Source organism: Peromyscus leucopus, chromosome 13 (assembly GCF_004664715.2).
Source record: "Peromyscus leucopus breed LL Stock chromosome 13, UCI_PerLeu_2.1, whole genome shotgun sequence".
Taxonomy (NCBI): domain Eukaryota; kingdom Metazoa; phylum Chordata; class Mammalia; order Rodentia; family Cricetidae; genus Peromyscus; species Peromyscus leucopus.
In genome coordinates, this window is record NC_051074.1 from 38,002,506 (window position 1) to 38,022,338 (window position 19,833).

General features: G+C 44.7%; 1 protein-coding gene across 2 annotated transcripts in view; it reads right to left on the reverse strand.

The window, feature by feature from the left end:
• The window catches only part of Ttll4 (tubulin tyrosine ligase like 4), a 49,000-nt gene that overhangs the window by 20,845 nt on the left and 8,322 nt on the right, over positions 1-19,833 (reverse strand). The window contains exons 2-5 of one of the 2 annotated variants that reach the window (XM_037210259.1): positions 6,235-7,318; positions 5,750-5,859; positions 4,789-4,898; positions 4,377-4,440 (exon numbers count right to left, since the gene is read on the reverse strand). In XM_037210259.1, the coding sequence (XP_037066154.1) occupies positions 4,377-4,440; positions 4,789-4,898; positions 5,750-5,859; positions 6,235-7,224 (1,274 nt within the window). In that variant the 5' untranslated portion in view covers positions 7,225-7,318. Of the gene's footprint in view, positions 1-4,376; positions 4,441-4,788; positions 4,899-5,749; positions 7,319-19,833 lie in introns of both variants that reach the window. The other variant, XM_028893038.2, reaches the window with a different exon arrangement.

Below are 19,833 nucleotides of genomic sequence, written 5' to 3' on the forward strand. Positions count from 1 at the left end.
CTGCCTGCCGAGTGCTGGGATTAAAGGCGGGTGCCACCACCACCACCACCGCCACCGCCACCGCCACCGCCACCGCCACCGCCACCGCCACCGCCACCGCCACCACCGCCGCCGCCCAGCCCAGAAATATTGTAAGTGAGGAAAGAAGAAAAGAAAGAAAGGCAACAGTGAAACCTGTTCTAAGCTTTGGCTCACGTGAAAACATGGCTGGCTCATGTCCTCCTCTACTCTTGACTCTGAGGGCAACCCAGGTCTGAATCTTATAGACAGAGGGAGGAGGGCCCTGGGCCAGGGTCTTTACACTGAATTGATATGAGCCATAAATATTACTGTAAGATTAATTTTCACATTGTAAAGAAAAGAAGAGAAAAACAAATATCTCAGTAGCAGAGCCCTGGCCTAGCAGAGAAGGCCCCGAGCTTGATCCCTAGAACTGTGACACTACTTTTTTAAAAAGCTGCTCTTGTTATTTTCAGTACAACCAAAACAAGCTCTATATGTAAAATAATTCAGTGTTCCATAACTTACGATTTTTAAAATTTTGTTTTAAAGACAGGAGTTTCTACAGAAAGGCAAGGCTGGTCTCAAATTCCTACTCTTCCCACCTCAGCCTCTCAAGCACAGGAGGCATTAGACATGCACCACCATGCCTCGCCAAACAAGGCAAACTGAAGAGAACGAGCCATGCTACAGAACAGAGACAAGGCAGGAAGATCCAGTGGCACAGAGAGCGTCCGCCCTACGGCTAGCAAATGCATTTCTGGACGACCCCACGGCTCCGAGAAATAAAGACTGGTGTACTGCAGGATATTTGATCACACCGTGAACCCCAAGGTTGTGTTATTTACTGGAAAAACCTGTTTCTAGTTGTTGTACGGCTCAGCCCTAGCACACACTTTTAAGCTTTCTGCTTGAATAATGTTAACAGGATTAAAATAAAGTCAACCATAGGTCAAGAGGTGGAGCAGGCAAAGATTTAACAGGAAGGGAACATAGGATTATTAAGAAAAAAAAAACAGTAAGAGGGAGTCAGGAGGATGGATAGACACACAGGAAGTAGAAGGGAGGGACATTCAGTTTGAAGTGTTTTTGAGACAGTGTAGTTCTTGAGAAGAGGGAGACTTCTGGGATGTCAGAGGAGGAAGGTCAGCCAGGTGCTTTCTCTGTCTGAGTTAGCAGGCTTTCACCCCAGCATCTGGCTCCCGAGTCTCTATTGGTAAAATCGAACAGTTGAGATTTTGTTAAAAACACTCATGTTCACATAAAATATGGGCAGGATTCCTTTCAGTAACCTTACTTACTTACAATAGTTCAAAGTTGGAAACAACCCAAACAGCCTCAACAAGAATGGTGAAGCCAATGACATGTATCAGTAGAGTGTGGCAGTAGTAGTGGCACACACCACATGCTGAGGTCATTCTATCATCCACAGTCACAAGGTCTGGGCCAGCCAGGGCTGTATGAGACCCTTCTTAAAAATCTAGGGGCTAGAGAAACGGCTCAGTGGCTAAGAGCACTTGTTCTTGCTTGCAAAGAATCTGGGTTCATTTCCAGCATCTATATTTCAGCTCATAACCGGATTCCGGTTCTAAGAGATCACAGACAGACGAAGACGGATGGACACGGACACGGACACACGGATGGGGAGACACACACACACACACACGCACACACGCACACGCACACGCACACGCACACGCACAGTTTTTAAAAGGAGACAGAACAAGCATAATGAAAGGGTACTGGACTTATCCTTAGGCAAGGCTATAAACTAAGACCCTGGAACATTTAATCTCCTTCAACGACTCTCAGTATTTCCGATGGTCTCAAATGTCTTCCATTGCTAATATCACATGATTCTGCACAGCAGCAGAAGATGCAACACAACTATTGCTGGGAGGCAGGAACGTCACCTGAGCTTCTGAGTTTGGGGACAAGGCAAGGATCCATCTCTGATTTATTGATTTTTTCCTATGATGTCAAGTATAATTATTTTAATAACGGGGGAAACTAGGCATGGTGGCTCACATTTGTAATTTCAGTATTCTATAGGCTGAAGCAAGGAGGTTACCATGAGCTCAAAGCCAGCCTGGCTATACAGCCAATTTTTCTTTGATGAAGTTTTAGATCAAACCCAAGGCCTCACACTAGCCAAGTACTCTACCAGCAAGCTAAATCCTTCACCCATGAGATTTATCTTCTCCATCTAGAAGGCTAAAGGGGTGTGCAGCTTTCTTGATGATGGCCCACAAATGAACACACAGCCACTCTTGTATGTGAAAAGGCAGGACTCCAATTCAGTAGATCTGTGATCTTTCTCTTATGGCAAACAGAGGCACTTAACTGACATATAGTATCTGCACCAGAACCAGCTTCACTTTTATGAAACCAAGACAGGGTGAGCTTAAAGAGACAAATCATGCAACAGACTGAGGACACATGCCAGGACTTCTGTTCTGTTCATTGAAAGATCGCATTTCATTTCTCCCATTTCTAGATATCTCTGCCTTCAAGACCTTGCTGATTTGCTGCTGCCGCCACACCATCTTATTTACAGAGACACGGCAGCTTTGTTCATGCTAACCCAGACACAGAGGGTCTTCTCAGCTACAGGTAAAGCGGATCAAACACCAAGGAAGCAGCCACCGTCACAGCACAAGGCTAGGTTTTAACAATGAAAACAAGTATTTTTTACACTAAAAACAAAATGCCAACTTGTCACTCTTTAAGATTGTTTTACTTTTCTAATTTTTTACATGTATTTATTATGGGCTGTGTGTACATGACTGCCAGTGTCATTCAAGTCAGGGACACTTGAGGGAGTTGCTTCTCTCTTCCTCCATGTTAATTCTGGGACTTGAACTCAGGTCATCAGGTTCAGGAGCAAGTGCCTTACCAGCTGAGCCATCCTGTCACCCTTAATTTTCCAACCCTTTGTATTTTTAGAAGAGAAAAACCTTCAATACTCAATAATTCAGCAGGTTTTTTTTGTTTTTTTTTTTTAACAAATGATAAAAGAGTTTAATTAATGAAGACAGCCTAATTCTGAGGCAAGGCTGGAAGGGAAACAAAGAAGACTATGCTGGAGGACATGGTTTACTCTGTTTTTTGAGCTTGTATAGTTTGGCCTCAAATTCAGTCTTTATCCAGCATCAGATTCGGGAGAACTAAGATGAATGCCATGGCACCTCGCACCACAAGTGTCTTGTTTGGGGCTAGAGAAGTGGTCTCAGCTTTGCAATAGATCTGAGTTCAGTTCCTAGCATCTCGTAACTGCTCAGAACATCTTCACGGGGCTCTACGGGCAGCTGCACTGACTCACACACACCCATTAAAAATGAGATAAATCTCCTCTAAAGTCCCGTGCTGGCTTGTTTTTGTCAGACGGACACAAATCTAGCCATATCTGGGAAGAAGGAATCTCAACTGGGAAAATGCCTCTGTAAGATTGGCCTGTAGGCAAGTCTGTTGGGTCTGGTTAATGACTGATGGGGGAGGACCCTGCTAGCTCACTGTGGGTGGTGCCATCCCTGGGCAGGTGCGCCTAGGGTATATAAGAAAGCAAGCTGATCAAGCCAGGAGGAACAAGTCAGGTAAGACGTGCTGCTCCATGGCTTCTGTCTCGGTCCTGCCTTGAGGTCCTGCTCTGACTTCCCTTCATGACGGACTGTGATGTGGAAGTGTAAGCTGACATGACATAAACCCTTCTCCCCACGCTGCTTTTGGTCATGGTGTTTCATCACAGCAATGAAAACCCTAACTAACAAGTGCCTCTTTGCTTATTTTTAATCTTAATAACCTTTATTTATTCGTGTGTATGTGTGTTGGGGTGCACACATGCTAAAGTGCACACAGAGATGACAGAGGTAACTTCTGGGGGAGAAGATTGCTCCTCTTCCTCCAGCACGGGGCTTCCAGGGGCTGAACTCCAGCTGTCAGGCTTGGAAGCAAACAGCTTTACATTCTGAGCCACTGTTTGGTCCAAATGTGGTCTAAATAAGTCCTTAAATAAGTTCTACAAGCCTTTTACAGAATAATGCTTTCAATGTCTTCTGACATAGCATTCCAAAGCATTTGCTCTACAGAAGGACTTAAATGGCGGCACAATGGCGCATAAGCACTCAGGCAGAGCTCTGTGAGTTCAAGGCCAACCTGATCTACATACTGAGTTCCAAGACAGCCAGGACTATCTAGAGACCTGTCTCAGAAAAAAATAAATCAAAACAAGCATTTCTTAAACTACAAGTATACACAAAACAAACAAACAAGAAACTTGAGGAGAATGAATTAGGGTTCTTAGGGCCAGTTAGGGTAATGTCATTACAACCTTCAAGAGTAAGGAATGAGCATCTGCCAATGATCAGCACAGCACTCACCGAGATATTATTGCCACCGACTCGCTGGGGGAGATAACACTTAAGGAAGAGCACTCTGAGTCTCCTGTAGAGGAAGAACAGAGAATCCTCAGCAGAAGAGGGTGCTGCAGGTGCACCCTCACCAAGCCCAGGCGACTACTTCTACACCCCGGCTGTCAGCCCTTCTTGAGGGAGCAATGAGCACATCTCCTGCTCTTACTGCATTCCTTGAACTTAACACATAAGAGGAGGCAAGACCAGTGGGGCAGAGGGGCTAGAGACCAAAGGCCCTCACAAGCTCCCAAGTTAGGCCCCCAAAGCAAATGACTGATCCGGGATAATGTCAGTCAAGCCTGGCATACACTGTTATCCCCCTTCCCTAGGGAATAGTGACCAAACCCCATAGTAAGAGGCAAAAGGATTCCTTACTTACCTTCCTCTTCGTCATTTTCATCATGGCTGCAGCAATCTTCCAAACCATCTCCTAGTTCATCTTCTGTATCTTCAGGCTCCACCTGGTTTGGCTGGAGGTCAGTAGCTGAACTGAAAGAAAAGAATCATGCCTCCACCCAGGCCAACTCCATAAAAGAAGTCACACTGGAGTCTCATTCCTTCACTGTCTCCCAATAACAGTCTCCTCATCACTAATCTTTTATTTCTTGTCTAGACCTCATAAACTATTTCTCAGGTCCTCAGAATTTAGGTCCAGCCATAGTTCCTCAGTTTTACATCCCTCATTTGCATATCATTTTCTTTGAAGTCTCTTTACAGTATGTAAGTTTAAAATTCTGCATACAAAAGTCATCAGTGAGTATTTGGTAATTTACATGTCCTTGGGATGCTCACTGGGAACTCAGAAGGCCTAGGTGGATCAAGGTTCTGTAACAGTAACAAGACACAGGAGAAGGAACCAACTATGTCCATGTCTTCACCTCTGAAATGCTACCATACCAAGAATGTGTGGAAATGCAATTTGGTTTGGAGTAAGTAGAAAAGATGTGGTGTCTGGAATTCTTACTTCTCCCTTGGTAATAACCTAAAACAGGGATGGGCAAACTCTCCAAAGGAACTATTAGTAAACAGCTTCAGTTTTGTAGGTCATTCAGTCACAACTTTCCAACTCTACTGTTGTAGCAAGGAAGCAGACAAAAAACAATAGTAAATAAATGGGCAAGGCTGCATCCAATAAAACTGTTTACAAAAGCAAGAATTATTCTGCAAGCTAGTTTTCCTTCCCCACCTTAAAATGAATCCCTACATTAGAGCGAAAACTAAAACTTGTAGGACAGCTAAAAAATAAAACCAACTATCAGAGATAGAGGGTAGCAGTGTCCCCAGATTATGGTCTAACTATTGTACTGTTCTAAATGAACCAAAGACAGGGTGCAACTTACCAACTACCCCTAGCACTTGAGCTCAGCTCCTTGGCTTCCTCAGGCTCCTTCCCAGGCTGGCCAAGATGGACAGAAGAAAGGCGGGTGGCCACTTCAGCTACACCAAGAGGCTGGAGGGAAGAAGGGGGAACAGGAGCTCTGTCTTCTCCAAGTAATTGGGGGTCAACTATAGACCCACAGGTAGGGCTGGGGTTGAGCCCATGGACATGTGAGGCAAGGAGGTGAATGCTGATCCTTTTGGTACAAAAGACTGTACTGTCCAACCCCAAAGTGTCTGAGGCACCAGGAAGGATCCCACTGTCTAATCCAATATCCTCCTGAGGAAACCGCTGGCCCATCAGAGGTTTCCACCGCCTGCTTCTGTTGAGAAGACCCCACTGGAAGCTGGGATTCACAAAACAAGCCTGCTCAAACTGGTAGCCTTGCCGTGGCATCTTCTCAAAGCCTTTTGCAGTCAACTTCCTCACAGCCTCAGTGAAGTGTACCTCTTTAGTAGCGCTCTGGGAATCCGAGTTTTCATCCAGGCCACAGGGATACGCCTCCATCCTAAAGTTACTCTGACTGCACTGGGAAGAGGTAACACTGGCTGTGGATATATTGAAGGTGCTAGGGGTAGATGAGGTGTTAGGGGCAGTGGCATCATCTAAGACAGCGCCAATGCTTTGGGGTACCTTATGGTCACCAGGCTGGGATACACAGTCTCCAGTACCCCCTGAATGATGCCAGGAGACAGGCTGGATCTTGGGTGAGGATACTGGCTTCAGGCCATCTGTGGCTTGTGATAAGGGCACTTTAGTGCTATTTGGCCTCATGAAGGAGTTGTTGTTCAGCATGGGCTTGTAGGAGGACAGTGGAGATGCAATCTTCCCTGAGATGGCAGAGGACAGACTCTTCCTTGAAGGATTTTCCCCAGCTGCTGCCAGTGAGAGGTATGGATCAGTGGGTGAAGACGCCATGGGCTGAGCCATGGGGAAGACTGTAGAAGATGTGACTTTATTGGCAGTGACACTGACAGGGAGACCCTTCTGAGGAAGAGAAAAAGGTCTTTTCTCTGATGGGCTGGAACGCAAGCAGAAAGATTCCAGTTGCTGGTATGGTTTTTGTCTCACGTTGGTGCGGCGGTACAGCAGAGTATTGCTGAACAAGTCAGGGAGAGATTGCAGGTAACAGGGATTGCTGTGGCCTGCAATGACAGCTGTCGTCCCAGAGCTACATAGAGTGCTGGGGCAAAAGAAATAGGCTGGCTGGGGCGGGACTCCCAAGAGACTGGTGCCCAGCCCGGCTGACAGTGTGCCTACGTGCTTCCTTTCCAGTTTCCAGATTGGCTTCACCTGCTGATGGGCCTGAGACCAGACTTTGACCTCCGAGGGTTTCTCAGGTGGTGAAGCAGACACTGTGCCTGAGGGATGTCTCTGCTTGAAGCTGTTTCCTCGGCGCAGGCCAATATTGTAGTGCTCTGTTCCTGCTGAGGCCATGAGGGGCCCACCTCATGGTGACATGGCCTCATGGTCTGGCTCAGGTAAGGTGCCACACACCTCTAGCACCAGCTGCATCCTTGAATCCGTCAGCCTGCAGGGAGAGAAATGATTGGAAATGCTGCTGGCTTGTAAGGATGGGTCCTGAACTATGTAAGTAATAAGGTCTTGTTTCCATGTTAGTGACCAGTCTTGGTTATCATTTGGGGTCCTGGGAGAAGAACACAATTCCAGGGAGTTTGCAGTGGCCTTCCTGAGGCCTTCATAGGATCAAATCTGGCTCTATCAAGGACTAAGATTTTAAGGGTCCACCAGTGCGAGGCTGCTCATGTGTCCACGCTCTCAGAAAGCTCGCCTCTCTCCAAAGAGGAATAGTTGTTGGGTAGATATGATTAAGAGACACACACATATAAATATGGAACTGTCAAAGAAAAAGTTAAAGCCTTTAAAAAAAAATAAGTGTCTATCACCATCCCAGACTGTATCTGAATGGCTACTTTTGTACATAATATGGTAGGTAGGTCTGAAAGTGGCAAAGACCAGCCTGTACCCCTTCTCAACTCATTCAAAAAGCTCAAAGGTTGTCCAAGAATGCATTGGCTCTACTATTCTTGCTCCAGTTAAACTGTCTTTACTTTGGTCCTTTTCTTTTAAACTAGACAAATTCAGACAGAAATAGGAAATTTTCTGGCTAACCCTGAAATCTGTTTGAGCAATTTCATTTCTTCAAGAATCTTGTCAACCATTCCAACTACAATTCCAACCAACACACTGGTGGGAAAGAAGGCAGGTCAGAACTAAACACCAACACTTTCTTACTTACGGTGGTGACTTTATCCTCAGCATCCGTATGGAACAGAGAACTGAGGGAGAGGCAGAGAGGCAGGAAAAGAACAGCACCTTTCAATCCAGGACCCGGCCTGCAGTTTGGTGCTCTCTGGGGTAGAGAAATTGCTTTGTATGTCTTCTCTTTTCAATTTTTCTCTAAAGCAATATATGCCCAGCCTTATCTCACAATTCTTCAACATGGTCACTGTCTAGATAGAACTCACAGAACATTCTAGTTCTCATAGCTGTGGGGAAAAGGTGGATCTGCCTGCGTGACCACATCCAGAGGGAACTAACACCTGTCTAAACCTCAGATGATGGAATCCTGATATCCCTATCAAGAGAGCTAGAGAGAAGGAGTTAGCAGGGAGATTTTTGTTCAAGTTGAATTTATGATACAATAGGAAGAGATTTTGTATTTTGATCAGAGTATTGTCCAAGATCCAAGAGTCCTGTCTACAACCACTAGAGGGAAGACACCAACAAAGAGCCTGAAGAAGTCATGTGATGTTGCCCTCCTTTCCTACAAATTTGGACCTACAGGGAGCCCTTTTCAAGAGCACAAAAACATACAAGACAACAAAACGAGGGGTGAGCTAAAAACAGGGTAAGTGCTATCAACAGTATTGAGGTCAGTATCCTCAAAAAGGAGACAGAAAGCAGCTGCACTCAAGTCCAATGATGGAAATAGTGTTTAGAGGACAATTAACCTGTACACATACAATAGCGAAGACTGACATTGAAAGAGTCAAGCCCTACTCATGACTTTGTAAGACAGCACATGTGTACGCATGTATGAGTGCTGGGTACACTCAAAAGACTCAATTCAACCCAATTCTCTTTCAGGAAGCCACATCTTGCCCTACCAATGCAACGAAATAGGACACAAGCGCTAAGGAAATAAAACCCAAGGCTGACATCCTCCGAAAAGCAATTCCACTAATGAGTTCCCATTCACCTCTATGCTTTTATAAGTTCTGGCCCAAGGCTTTATGGGTGAAGTGTCTAAGAGCATTCCATAGATTTCTCACCAGTACCACAGACAGCCCCACTTTCCCCCACAGCTGTCAATCAAAACCACTGCATAATACCTCAGAGCTGGACAGGTGGATGAAGAGACCCTTCCTTCTGACATACTACTCGATTTTTCTTCTCTGTAACTCACCAGGTAATTAATCCTCTGTGTCATGAACACTGACCACAGACACCAACTAGTTTGTTCTTTGACAGGATCTCACTATACAGTTTTGGTGAGCTTAAAACTCAATATGTAAACCAGAATAACCTCCAGCTCAGACATTTGCTTGCCTCTGTTTCCCAATTCTGGGATTAAAGAAAGGCATATGCCACTGCACCTGGCTGGCTTGCCTTTTACTACAACTAAGGAAGGAAGAGTCTAAGGACAAAATCCCACCATCTTCAAAGGCTAAGGGTAGTTTGCTCCCATACGGTATCAAAACTGGCAACCTGAGTTAGCTCCAGTGTAGGTGAACTCTTTTCTCACTGATGAGATACTCTTTCTTGTCTCTGAGACAATCATTTCCATTTTTTCTGTTCTCTCCTAAGTTCCATGGTGTGTAGGATAACAACTTAGAGGAAGGCCTTTGTCTTTAAGAAAAGTGTCTGTATGTACGGTCCGGGGAGGTGAGACGGTTTCTTTAATTATGACCGAGTTCCACGTTGTCATAAGAGACATCCAGTGTCGGCTAACATGGCGGTGTCACGAAGTGCCAAGCCAAGCCAAATCTGCTGTGTCAGACACTCTGTAGTCAGTGGCTCCAAGAAAACAAAGTAAACAGTACCACTCCACAACAGTGTCACTTAGAGGTGCCTCAATCTGGCTTTAGTTCAGAAGTAGTTTCTAGCTCAAACAAGGAAATGATGTTTGCTAAAAGCAATTTCTTCCTCTTTGTGGAGATTCCTAATGAAATCAAAACTCAGTGTCATGGGAAACAGATTTAGTGACAATATTCAAGCACCCTGTGTCCCCACCACAGGTCACATTTTCCTGTGTGATGCCCAGTGCCTACAGGAATGTGAGTGTCAAGCTTAAAAAGGTTTCAAAGGGTCCCAATTCTAATAATTTGAGGAAACCAAATTACTTTCAAACCAGTTTGAAAACAGTTCAAAAGCTAACACTAAGAATGGTGAGTTCTAGCTGGGCACAGTGACACACGCCTTTAATCCCAGCAGTGTGTGTGTGTGTGTGTGTGTGTGTGTGTGTGTGTGTGTGTGTGTGTTGGTGGTGGGTGGAGGCAGAGGCAGGCAGATGTCTGAGCTCGAGGGCCAGCCTGCTCTATGGAGTTCTAGGACAGTCATGGCTGCACAGAGAAACTGTCTCCAAACAAAACAAAACAGCAAAAATGCTGAGCCCCACCATCAAGTTGAAGTCCACACAGGTAGACAACTGCCTGGCTCCCAGACACCCTCACAAGGCAGCTTCCTGCTGGGCAAAGGCCATCCCCTGAAGTATTCTCTTGATTTCGAACACAGTATCATTTTACAAGCTTTTCCCAGCCCCTTAAATATGTAAGTGTACCGTGATGACACACTCTGTGGATCTGTCTGTATGCCTTTAGGACCCAGGGATCAGACTGTCCTTCTCCAAAAAAAGCATTAGGATGAGCCACCCAGGGAAAGAACAGGAAGCAAACACATGTGTGGAAGGCCATGCCCAGACCATCGGTAGAAGTCTTCCTTCACAAATACCAATTTAGCCCAGTGTTAGTGTGCGCCTTTAATTCCTGCATTCAGGAAGCAGGTGGCTTTCTATGAGTTCAAGGCTAGACTACACAGTCAGTTCTTAGCCAGCTAGAGCTATACAATAAGATCCTGTCTCAGAACAAACAAAGACAAATACCCAATTTAGCCAGGCATGGTAGCACACGTCTTTAATCCCAGCTCTTGGGAGGCAGAGCCAGATAAAGCTCTGTAGATTCCAGGCCAGCCTGGACTGCACAGTGAATTCCAAGCCAGCTAGGGCTACATGGTGAGACCCTGTCTCAAAACAAAGAAACAAAGAAACAAAAAACCACCCTAGCACAACTTAGCATGCACACGGTGTACATACATACATGGAGGCAAACTTACACAGATGAAACAAAAATATTTAAAAGTAGCCAACTTAAGTCAAATTTCATAAAAGCAATTGATAATTAAGCAAATTAAAAAGCATTTTCTGGGGCTGGAGAAATGGCTCAGTGGTTAAGAGCACTGGCTGTTGCAACCACATGGTGGCTCACAACCATCTGTAATGAGATCTGGGGCCCTCTTCTGGCGGGCAGGGGTATATGCAGGCAGAACACTTTATACATAATAAATAAATAAATCTTTTTTTAAAATTTATTTAAAAAAAAAATTTTCTGAGGCTGGAGAGATGGTTAAAAAGTACTGGTTGCTCTTTCAGAGGACCCAGGTTCAATTCCCAGCACCCAAATGGCTCACAACTGTCCGTAACTCATTTCAGGACATCTGTTGCCTTCTTCTGGCCTCCACAGGTACCAGGCACATATGGACAGACATACAGACAAAACAACCATACGCATAAAATAAGATTTTAAAAAGAGAATTTTCCATAAGCTCTATTATTTTCATTTAATTTACATACTTTTAAATTACACACACACACACACACACACACACACACACACACACACACTACTTAAAGACAGGCACAGGCATTTATACTTATTTTCTCTGCATATATAACCAAATGACCCAACATTACCTGACCCTCCAATCAGTCCCTTGCAAAGAACTTTCTTAGGGAGCCAACAAACCGAGCTCACCTGGAAAATAGCAGTGTGAATAATCTAACATTTTATAGAGTAAATGAAATCACATGGTTCTTGTCCCTATATATTATCCCCAAGGAACAAGAAGAGCTAAGAGGAAGAGGGTGTACAGACACTGAGCTACTGCCTGTAGGGTTCAAGTTTAAAAGAATATTAAATATTCTGTGGCTAAGTTCCTCCATGTAGGCCTAAATAGGAAACTGCCCAGCTGAAAGAAAAGTCAAAGTTAATTAAGAGCACAGTAGTAGTTGAGGAGAGAATTGTTGGAAAGTCCCCCTGGAAAACTTTCAGGGCATCTAAGTCTATTTGTGTAAAAGCAAAAGGCTAGAATACACACCCCCATTGTTAGTGGGGTCATCCTGGGCAGAGGGATAGGACAAAGGATTAGGCAGGGGAAGGTGAGAGGATATCTGATAAATTATCTCAAGACACCTACATTGTTTAACATTTCAAACAAAAACATGTATTACTTGTGCGAAGTTTTCCAAGAGTCTCCAGGGTACTCTTTCTCTTCCCAGCCATGTTGCATTAGCAGCTATCAGCTCACAGGAGCTCCTGCCAAGCAAAGTCCTGGTTCATCACAGTCAGTGCTCAGCAATTAGCCACTTTCTAATGCTGGGCCTCACAGCTGCAGTATTCTGGGAAAGCCATGAGAGGGGAAATAACCATAACCCTACTAAGTAGTTTCAAGAAACCAAATTTGAGGGGCTGGAGAAATAGCTGAGAGGTTAAGAGCACTGGCCACTCTTCCAGAGGTCCTGAGTTCAATTCCCAGCACCCACATGATGGCTCACAACCATCCATAATGAGATCTGGTGCCCTCTTGTGGCCTGCAGGCATATATGTAGACAGAACACTGTATTATGATAAATAAATAAATCTTAAAAAAAAAGAAAATTGAAAATTCACATAAGGCACACAGAAGCATAGCATAAACCAATCGGCATGATGGCACACCCATAATCCTAGCAGAGCCAGAAGGTTGTGAATTTTGGGCCAGCATAGTACCTGACCTATAGGGGGGACCTTACGGAGAGCCTGCTCCAAGGCCACCTCCAGGGTAATGCAAGAAAATCCACAAAGGTGGCGAGAGCTAGACTTTTTCTATCTGAGGTTATTTACAAATAAGTTTCTATATATCTGACTGGTAAAATTAAAAAAAGCGTCTTCTGTTAACTTTCTTTTTTACTTCATTTTAAGAATCATCTCTAACTCTTTCTGTTTCCACACAGGTATGTATCTCGACACTGCTACATTCTATACATGCTACATGTCTCTATACAGTTACATCTTTTCACATGACTACACGTCTTTTACATACCTTTCTCTTCTATCTCTCTTTTCTATACAGCCTCATCTTCCTTGTCTCCACACAGTTACAAATCTCCACACAGCCACAGCTAAACACCTCATTTACACAGCTCCCACACCAGACAGCACTTTACAGTTCCTAGGCACAGCTCCAACACAGCAGCAGCTCCTTCACACAGTGCTCTCTCTCACACTCACTCACACACCTACTCCTACATTATTCATTCACTCTTTACTCACTCTTTCACCCACTCACTTCCGCACACTTCTCTCATGCTTGTTCTTCATCTCTCACCCAGAGCTTGCGCGCGCGCGCGCGCACGCGCACACACACACACACACACACACACACATTCTGCAGCAGCTCTCACACAGCTCTACAGCCATCTCTCTCCACACCACTGCTGCTGCTGCTCCACAGCCAAACTCTGGACAATTATAAGTTACATTTTCAGGGCCCTACCTATTCTCAAAACACAATATAAGTCACGTCATTTCTCTTAGGCCAATGATGTCACACTGACCCATGCCTCGTAGTTGGTGAGAAGTCTCAGACATGAAACAATGGGCTGAACCTTGAACAGTCAGGGTACGTGCAGAAAGGGAGCTCCTGCAAGGACTATCTATGTCTTGATGTAAACAGCCTGGCCTTGATTTAGCAATAAACAGCACCTGGGAATTAGTCTTTATTTTTTCTGCAGGGGCAGTTTAGTCTGTATTGAATTTGTTCTAAGGTCTCTGCAAAATGTGTAAAAGGCTGTCTTTGAGACTGAGAATACTGTTACTTTCCAGTATCAGTAAAGAAGAATATTCTGGTAATATTTCTGTTCAGCAGAATTATACAGCTTAAACAGAAATACACAGCTAAATGTGTGCCCAGAGATGGAAAACACACTACCAAGGGGCTGTGGAGAGCACCTACAGCTGTTCTTCTAGGGAGGTATAACGGTGGCACGTGAGAAAGTTACAGACAGGAAACAGCCAGTTTCCACAGCCAGTGAGTGACCCTACGGCTTTGCCAGGTGGGGATCCTCATTAGGGAGTTATGCGTCTAGTGGGTCAGCTTTTCAAACACTAGTTGTCACCTGCTGTATACTCCCATGGCCCTCGCCACTGACCCACAATCAACACCGGCAGCATGACAGTTACTATTCTTTGGTATTGATTCCTGTCCTGTTTTTGTTTGTTTGTTTTTGTCGATTTGACATAAGGTAGAGTCATCTGTCAAGAAGGGTCCTCAACTGAGAAAATGCCTCCATCAGACTGGCCTATAGGAGAGTTAATCATTGATGTGGGCGGGTCCAGCCCACTATGGGCAGGTGGTCCTGGGTTGCTTAAGGAAGATGGCTGAGCAAGCCATGGAGCACAAGCCACTAAAGTAAGCAGCACTCCTCTGTGGTCTCTGCTTCAGCTGTCTCCAGGTTCCTGACTTGTCCTGACTTGAGTTCTTGTCCTGACTTCCTTTCAGGATGGAATATAACTTAAGATGAAATAAACCCTTCCTCCCTAAGTTGCTTTTGATTATAGTGTTTGCTTTTATCGCATCAATCAAAAGCTAACTAGGTACCCAAAGACTCCACCTTCCCCCTCAGTCTTTTTATAAGGCTGCTTGAAAGAAAAATACAAGGAACAGGCAATGATAGCTCCACTAGGAATTTCAAAATTCAACCAGGACAAGCAATGTTCTCTTATAAAGCCATCACTGGAGCTAGGCAGGGTAGTAGCTCAGGTTCATAATCCTAGCACCTGGGAAGCTGAAGCAGGAGGACCACCTCAAGTTCTAGGCCACTCTGGGCTATGGACTGAGTTCCTGGTCAGTCTAGGCTACAAAGTGAGACACTGTCTCAAAACAAACAAAAAGACCTATGTAGTGGGTAGCCATTCCAGCTTGGATCTGGAAGTTCCAACCCCCATTGAGACTCTGGCAACTGTCACGCCTATGAGGCGGGGCCAGGGGAGGAGCTGGAAACCTGAGAGCTGGATGGGGAGCGCTCTCTCTGTGCGCGTTCTCTGTGCCTGGACCCTGGACGGTGGACATTGACTGTGCAGAGCTCCAGAGAACACTGCTGGATTGCGATACACCTTCCCCAGACCCCCGCAACCTATCCATTCCTTCATTTGTAAGTCATCCACTAAATAAATCTTCCTTTTTAACTACGTGGAGTGGCCTTTATAATTTTCCCCAATAGACCTAAAAGCTATTTGGGAGCTTTTGTGACATTTATTATAATACTAATACTTAGATTCTTCAGCTATAATATGATTCCCATTAAAACACATCAGAAAGGCCAAATAGCTCAGTAAACAAAGGTGCTTGCCACCAAGCCTGATGACCTGAGTTCCACCCCCAGTACCCACATGCAGGAAGAAGCCATTTCCTCAAATTGTCCTCTGACCTCCTCATATACACCTGGACATGTGTAGACATGTACGCACACACAGTAAGTAAATAAAATGTAAAATTGAAAACTAAAAACAATCATGCCAGGAGGTGTGTGATAAACTAAAGCCCTTTCTGTTCTGGCTTCTGGGTCTTACTGGCTTTTACAGTTAGATCCTTAGGATTCCTGAAACACTGCCTAAAGGAGTTTAAACAAAATTCTTCCTCAACTCTTCCTGGACTCTGATTTCTAAACACCACGTTAATAAAAGGAGCCAGAGCCATTTAAAAGTGAATGATTCCAGGGCCGAGACAGGAAAAACAGGAGACAGGCCTGGAACATTTAGTGTACCAAAAAAGGAAAGAAAAGGTAACCCCAATAGTAGTGCTGTTTTACAGCTGAGAGGGACATCATCAAGCTAATAGTGAGACTGCAGTGCCTTCCCAACAGCTGGGGGCCAAGGACAGCTGGCCATCAGTGTTGGTCACCTTTGTACTGGAGGGCAAAAGGAGATCAAAGGAACCAGGCGGTAGCGGCGCACACCTTTAATTCCAGAACTTGGGAGGCAGAGGCAGGCGGAGCTCTATGAGTTTCAGGCTAGCCTGGTCTACAGAGCTGTAGTTGGAATTTTCTTTGGGTTGCCAACCAACTCCCAAATAAAGACAGAGTTGTTATTAGTTATGAATGCTCAGCCTTAGCTTAGGCTTGTCCAACCAGCTCTTATAACTTAATTTAACCTGTTTCTCTCCATCCACGTTTGCCTCGGTGCTTTTAACGTTTCTTTCACTCTGTATGTCCTGATTTCCTGCTTCTTCCATATCTGGCTGGCTGGTCCCTGGCATCTCTTTTTCTTTCTTCCCAGAGCCTAAATTCCTCCTCCTATTTACTCTCCCTGCCCAGAAGTCCAGCCTATACCTCTTTTTCTTTCTTCATTTGATACTGGTTGTTCAGCTTTTTATTAGACCAATCAGGTGCCTTAGGCAGGCAAGGTAACACAGCAACACATCTTTACATAATTAAACAAATATTCCACAACACAGAGTGAGTTCCAGGGCAGCCAAGGCTACCTAGAGAAACCTTGGCTCGAAAAACTAAAAAAGAGGGGGAAAGACAGGGGAAAAAGGAAATCAAAGGAATACAAATTAAAAAGGGACAAATAAGGTTTTTGAGTTTTTTTGGGGGGTGGGGTGGGAGGGAGTTTTCTTGGCAGTAGAAATAGAAATCCAAGAAATCAGGCCAGCTAGATGGCTCAGCTGCCAAGTTTGAAGACCACTTGAGTTCAATCCCAGAATCCAATGGAAGGAGAGAGCCAACTCCCACAAGTTGTCCTCTGACCTCTACACATGCACTATAGAACACTTGAACGCGCACGCGCGCGGCATGCACACACACACACACACACACACACAAAATAAATGTTTTTTAAAAAAATTAAGTCCATAGCCAGGCATAGTGGTGCACGCCTTTAATCCCAGCACTCAGGAAGCAGAGGCAGGTGGATCTCTGCGAGTCCAAGGCCAGCCTGGTTTACAAATCAAGTTCCAGGGCAGCTAAGGATATTACAAAGAGAAATCCTATCAATGGGGACACACACACACACAGTCCTAAGAAATCTAAAAAATCCCAAGAAATCTACAAAAGGAAAACCGACTAGAATAAAGAGGGAAGTTTAGTAAGGCCAGAGGGTCCAAGGCTGATACACAAAAACAATTAGAAATTTTTAATTCACTGTTCATGTATGTGTGTAAAGTCAGCTTCTGCCGTGTTTGAAACAAGAGCTCTTGGGTTTTTGCTGCGTGTGCCAGATTAGCTACCTGCAAGCTCCCGCCCGAGGAGTCAGTCTCCTGCTTTTGCTTTCTATCTCCCTGTAGGAACATGGGGTTGCAGAAACAGGAGCTACTGCTCCTGGCTTCTGTGTGGATTCTGAGGATTCAAACTCAGAGGCTCACACTTCATGGCAAGTGCTTTTACCCACTGAGTCATCTGCCCAGCCCACATAAGCAAACAAAAAACCTCAGCCTCACCCCATGGAGCTCCGTGTGCACCTCCACTGCTAAATTTGCCCATTTTCTTGGACTCTAACCCAAAAGGCATGCCTATCTCTCTTCCTCTTCTCCATCTCTCTCCTCCTGCCAGCTGCCAAGATTTACAGTTTGCCTAGCCTGTTATTTTTCTCAAACTCTAAGAAAATGGTCCAGTGGGGGGATCAGTTAGGAGAGGGCTATCAAGCTGCAGTACCACATAAATGGCATGGTGGCCCAGACCTGTAATCAAGGACGGAGGGAAGAGGATCTGAAGTTCAAGATTATTCTCAGGGCTGGGGAGTTGGCTCAGCAGTTAAAAGCACTTCTAGGAGGACCTGGGATCCATTCCCAGAACCCACACAGTAGTTCACCACAGTAGTAGTTCACAACTATCTTGAACTCCAGTACCAGGATATCTCACTTCCTCTTCTGACCTCTGGAGGTACCAGGCATGCACATGGTACACATACAGACATTCAGCAAAACAATCATACACATAAAGTAATAAAATTAATAAATCTAAAAAAATTTTTTTAAAGACTATTCTCAGTGTGAGGCCAATCTGGGTACACCTGTCTGCAAAAACCAAGCCAAACCAAGACTGGTCATAGCTCCACGGTAGAGCAGTTAGCTAATGCACAGTCCCTGGGTGGAATCTCTAGCATCATACAAGCAAATCAACAATTCCATTTACAGTATCATCAAAAAGAATTAAATCTCCTAGGTTCCTGTTTGGGTCGATGTGGTTACTTTCAGGTTGGCAAAGGCTCAAACTCCTGGGCTCAAGCTAGTCCTCTGCTGCTATCTCCTGAGTAAAAACTAAGGATGTCTTATCGATGTGCCCAACTTTAGGAATAACTTTAACATTAACAAAAAGTACAGACCTATACTATGAAAAATACGGAAACTGATAAAAGAAATTAGAGGTGTAAACCTATGAAGAGATAACATGTTCATGAATCATAAGTCTCACTATGAAGTTGGCAATTCTTTCTGATTGATACACAGAGTAAATGCAATTGTTATCAAAATTTCAGAAGGCTTTACTGATGAAGCTGACAAGCGGACATGAAAATCTATATACAAATAGAACAGAACAGGAGACCTAACAGCTGGGAGACGTACTCTGCCTAATTTCACAATTTAGAACAAGGCTATGACACTAGTGTTAAGAATAGACATGTAGGCCAATGGGACACAACGGAGTCCAGAAATAAAACACATTCTGGCCAATTAAAAGTTGCCTCGGCAATTTCATGAAGGGATTATCTTTTTTAACAAATGATGTTGATGCAACAGGATGTTCATGTTCATACACATTCTACTACCTAAAATAAGATGAACAGGAATCCACCTGTCATGCTCTAAGGTACAGAGCAAGGTCACACGCCCATATGATGAGTCTTTTAAATGTAGCTTTTTTTTTTTTTTTTTTTTTTTTTTTTTTTTTTTTCCGAGACAGCGTTTCTCTGCATAGCTTTGCACCTTTCCTGGAGCTCACTTGGTAGCCCAGGCTGGCCTTGAACTCACAGACATCCGCCTGGCTCTGCCTCCCGAGTGCTGGGATTAAAGGCGTGCGCCACCACCGCCCCGGCAAATGTAGCTGTTTTTAAATCCATCTGACAGTAAACTTCCAAACTGTTTCAAGGCAACTCAGAGGAGGAGGCAAACACCAGGGCCTGGCAGATGAAGCTTAGCAAAGCAGTTTCTGGGGCCAGTCAACATGCTATGGCGTTGAGGCTGCCTGAAGAATACCATTAAAACCTGATTCTCCACAGAAACCTCACTGTCCACAAAACCGAGAGAGCAGGTACTGTCTACACACAGCTGAGAAGCAGGAACCTGAGAGGCCGAGAGAAGGTCTCTGGTGCTAGAAGGAAGGAAACAAGGGAGGCACTGTGGAAATCAAGGTTCCTACAGCTACTGTCGTTTAAGAGAGAACAAATCATCTTTTCTTTCTGAAAGCAGATGGGAATGTCAACTTTTAGGAAAGCCACACTAGAGGACAAGAGAGAAGTACTAAGGATACCAGAACGAATCAACCTTTCTCCCCTGCCCAGTTCAACTTTAATTAGTATCAGGGGCAGCAAAGACGCTGATATTCCATATTACGACTTCAGTATACTAAAATTCAAACCAGGTATGGTGACAATGACCTAATCTCAGCACTCTTGAGGCTGAGGCAGGAGGAGTTGTAGTCTGAGGCCTGGACTACATGGTCAATGACCACTCTCAAAAGATCTAGGGAAAAGAGAGGACCTTGGGCCCCAG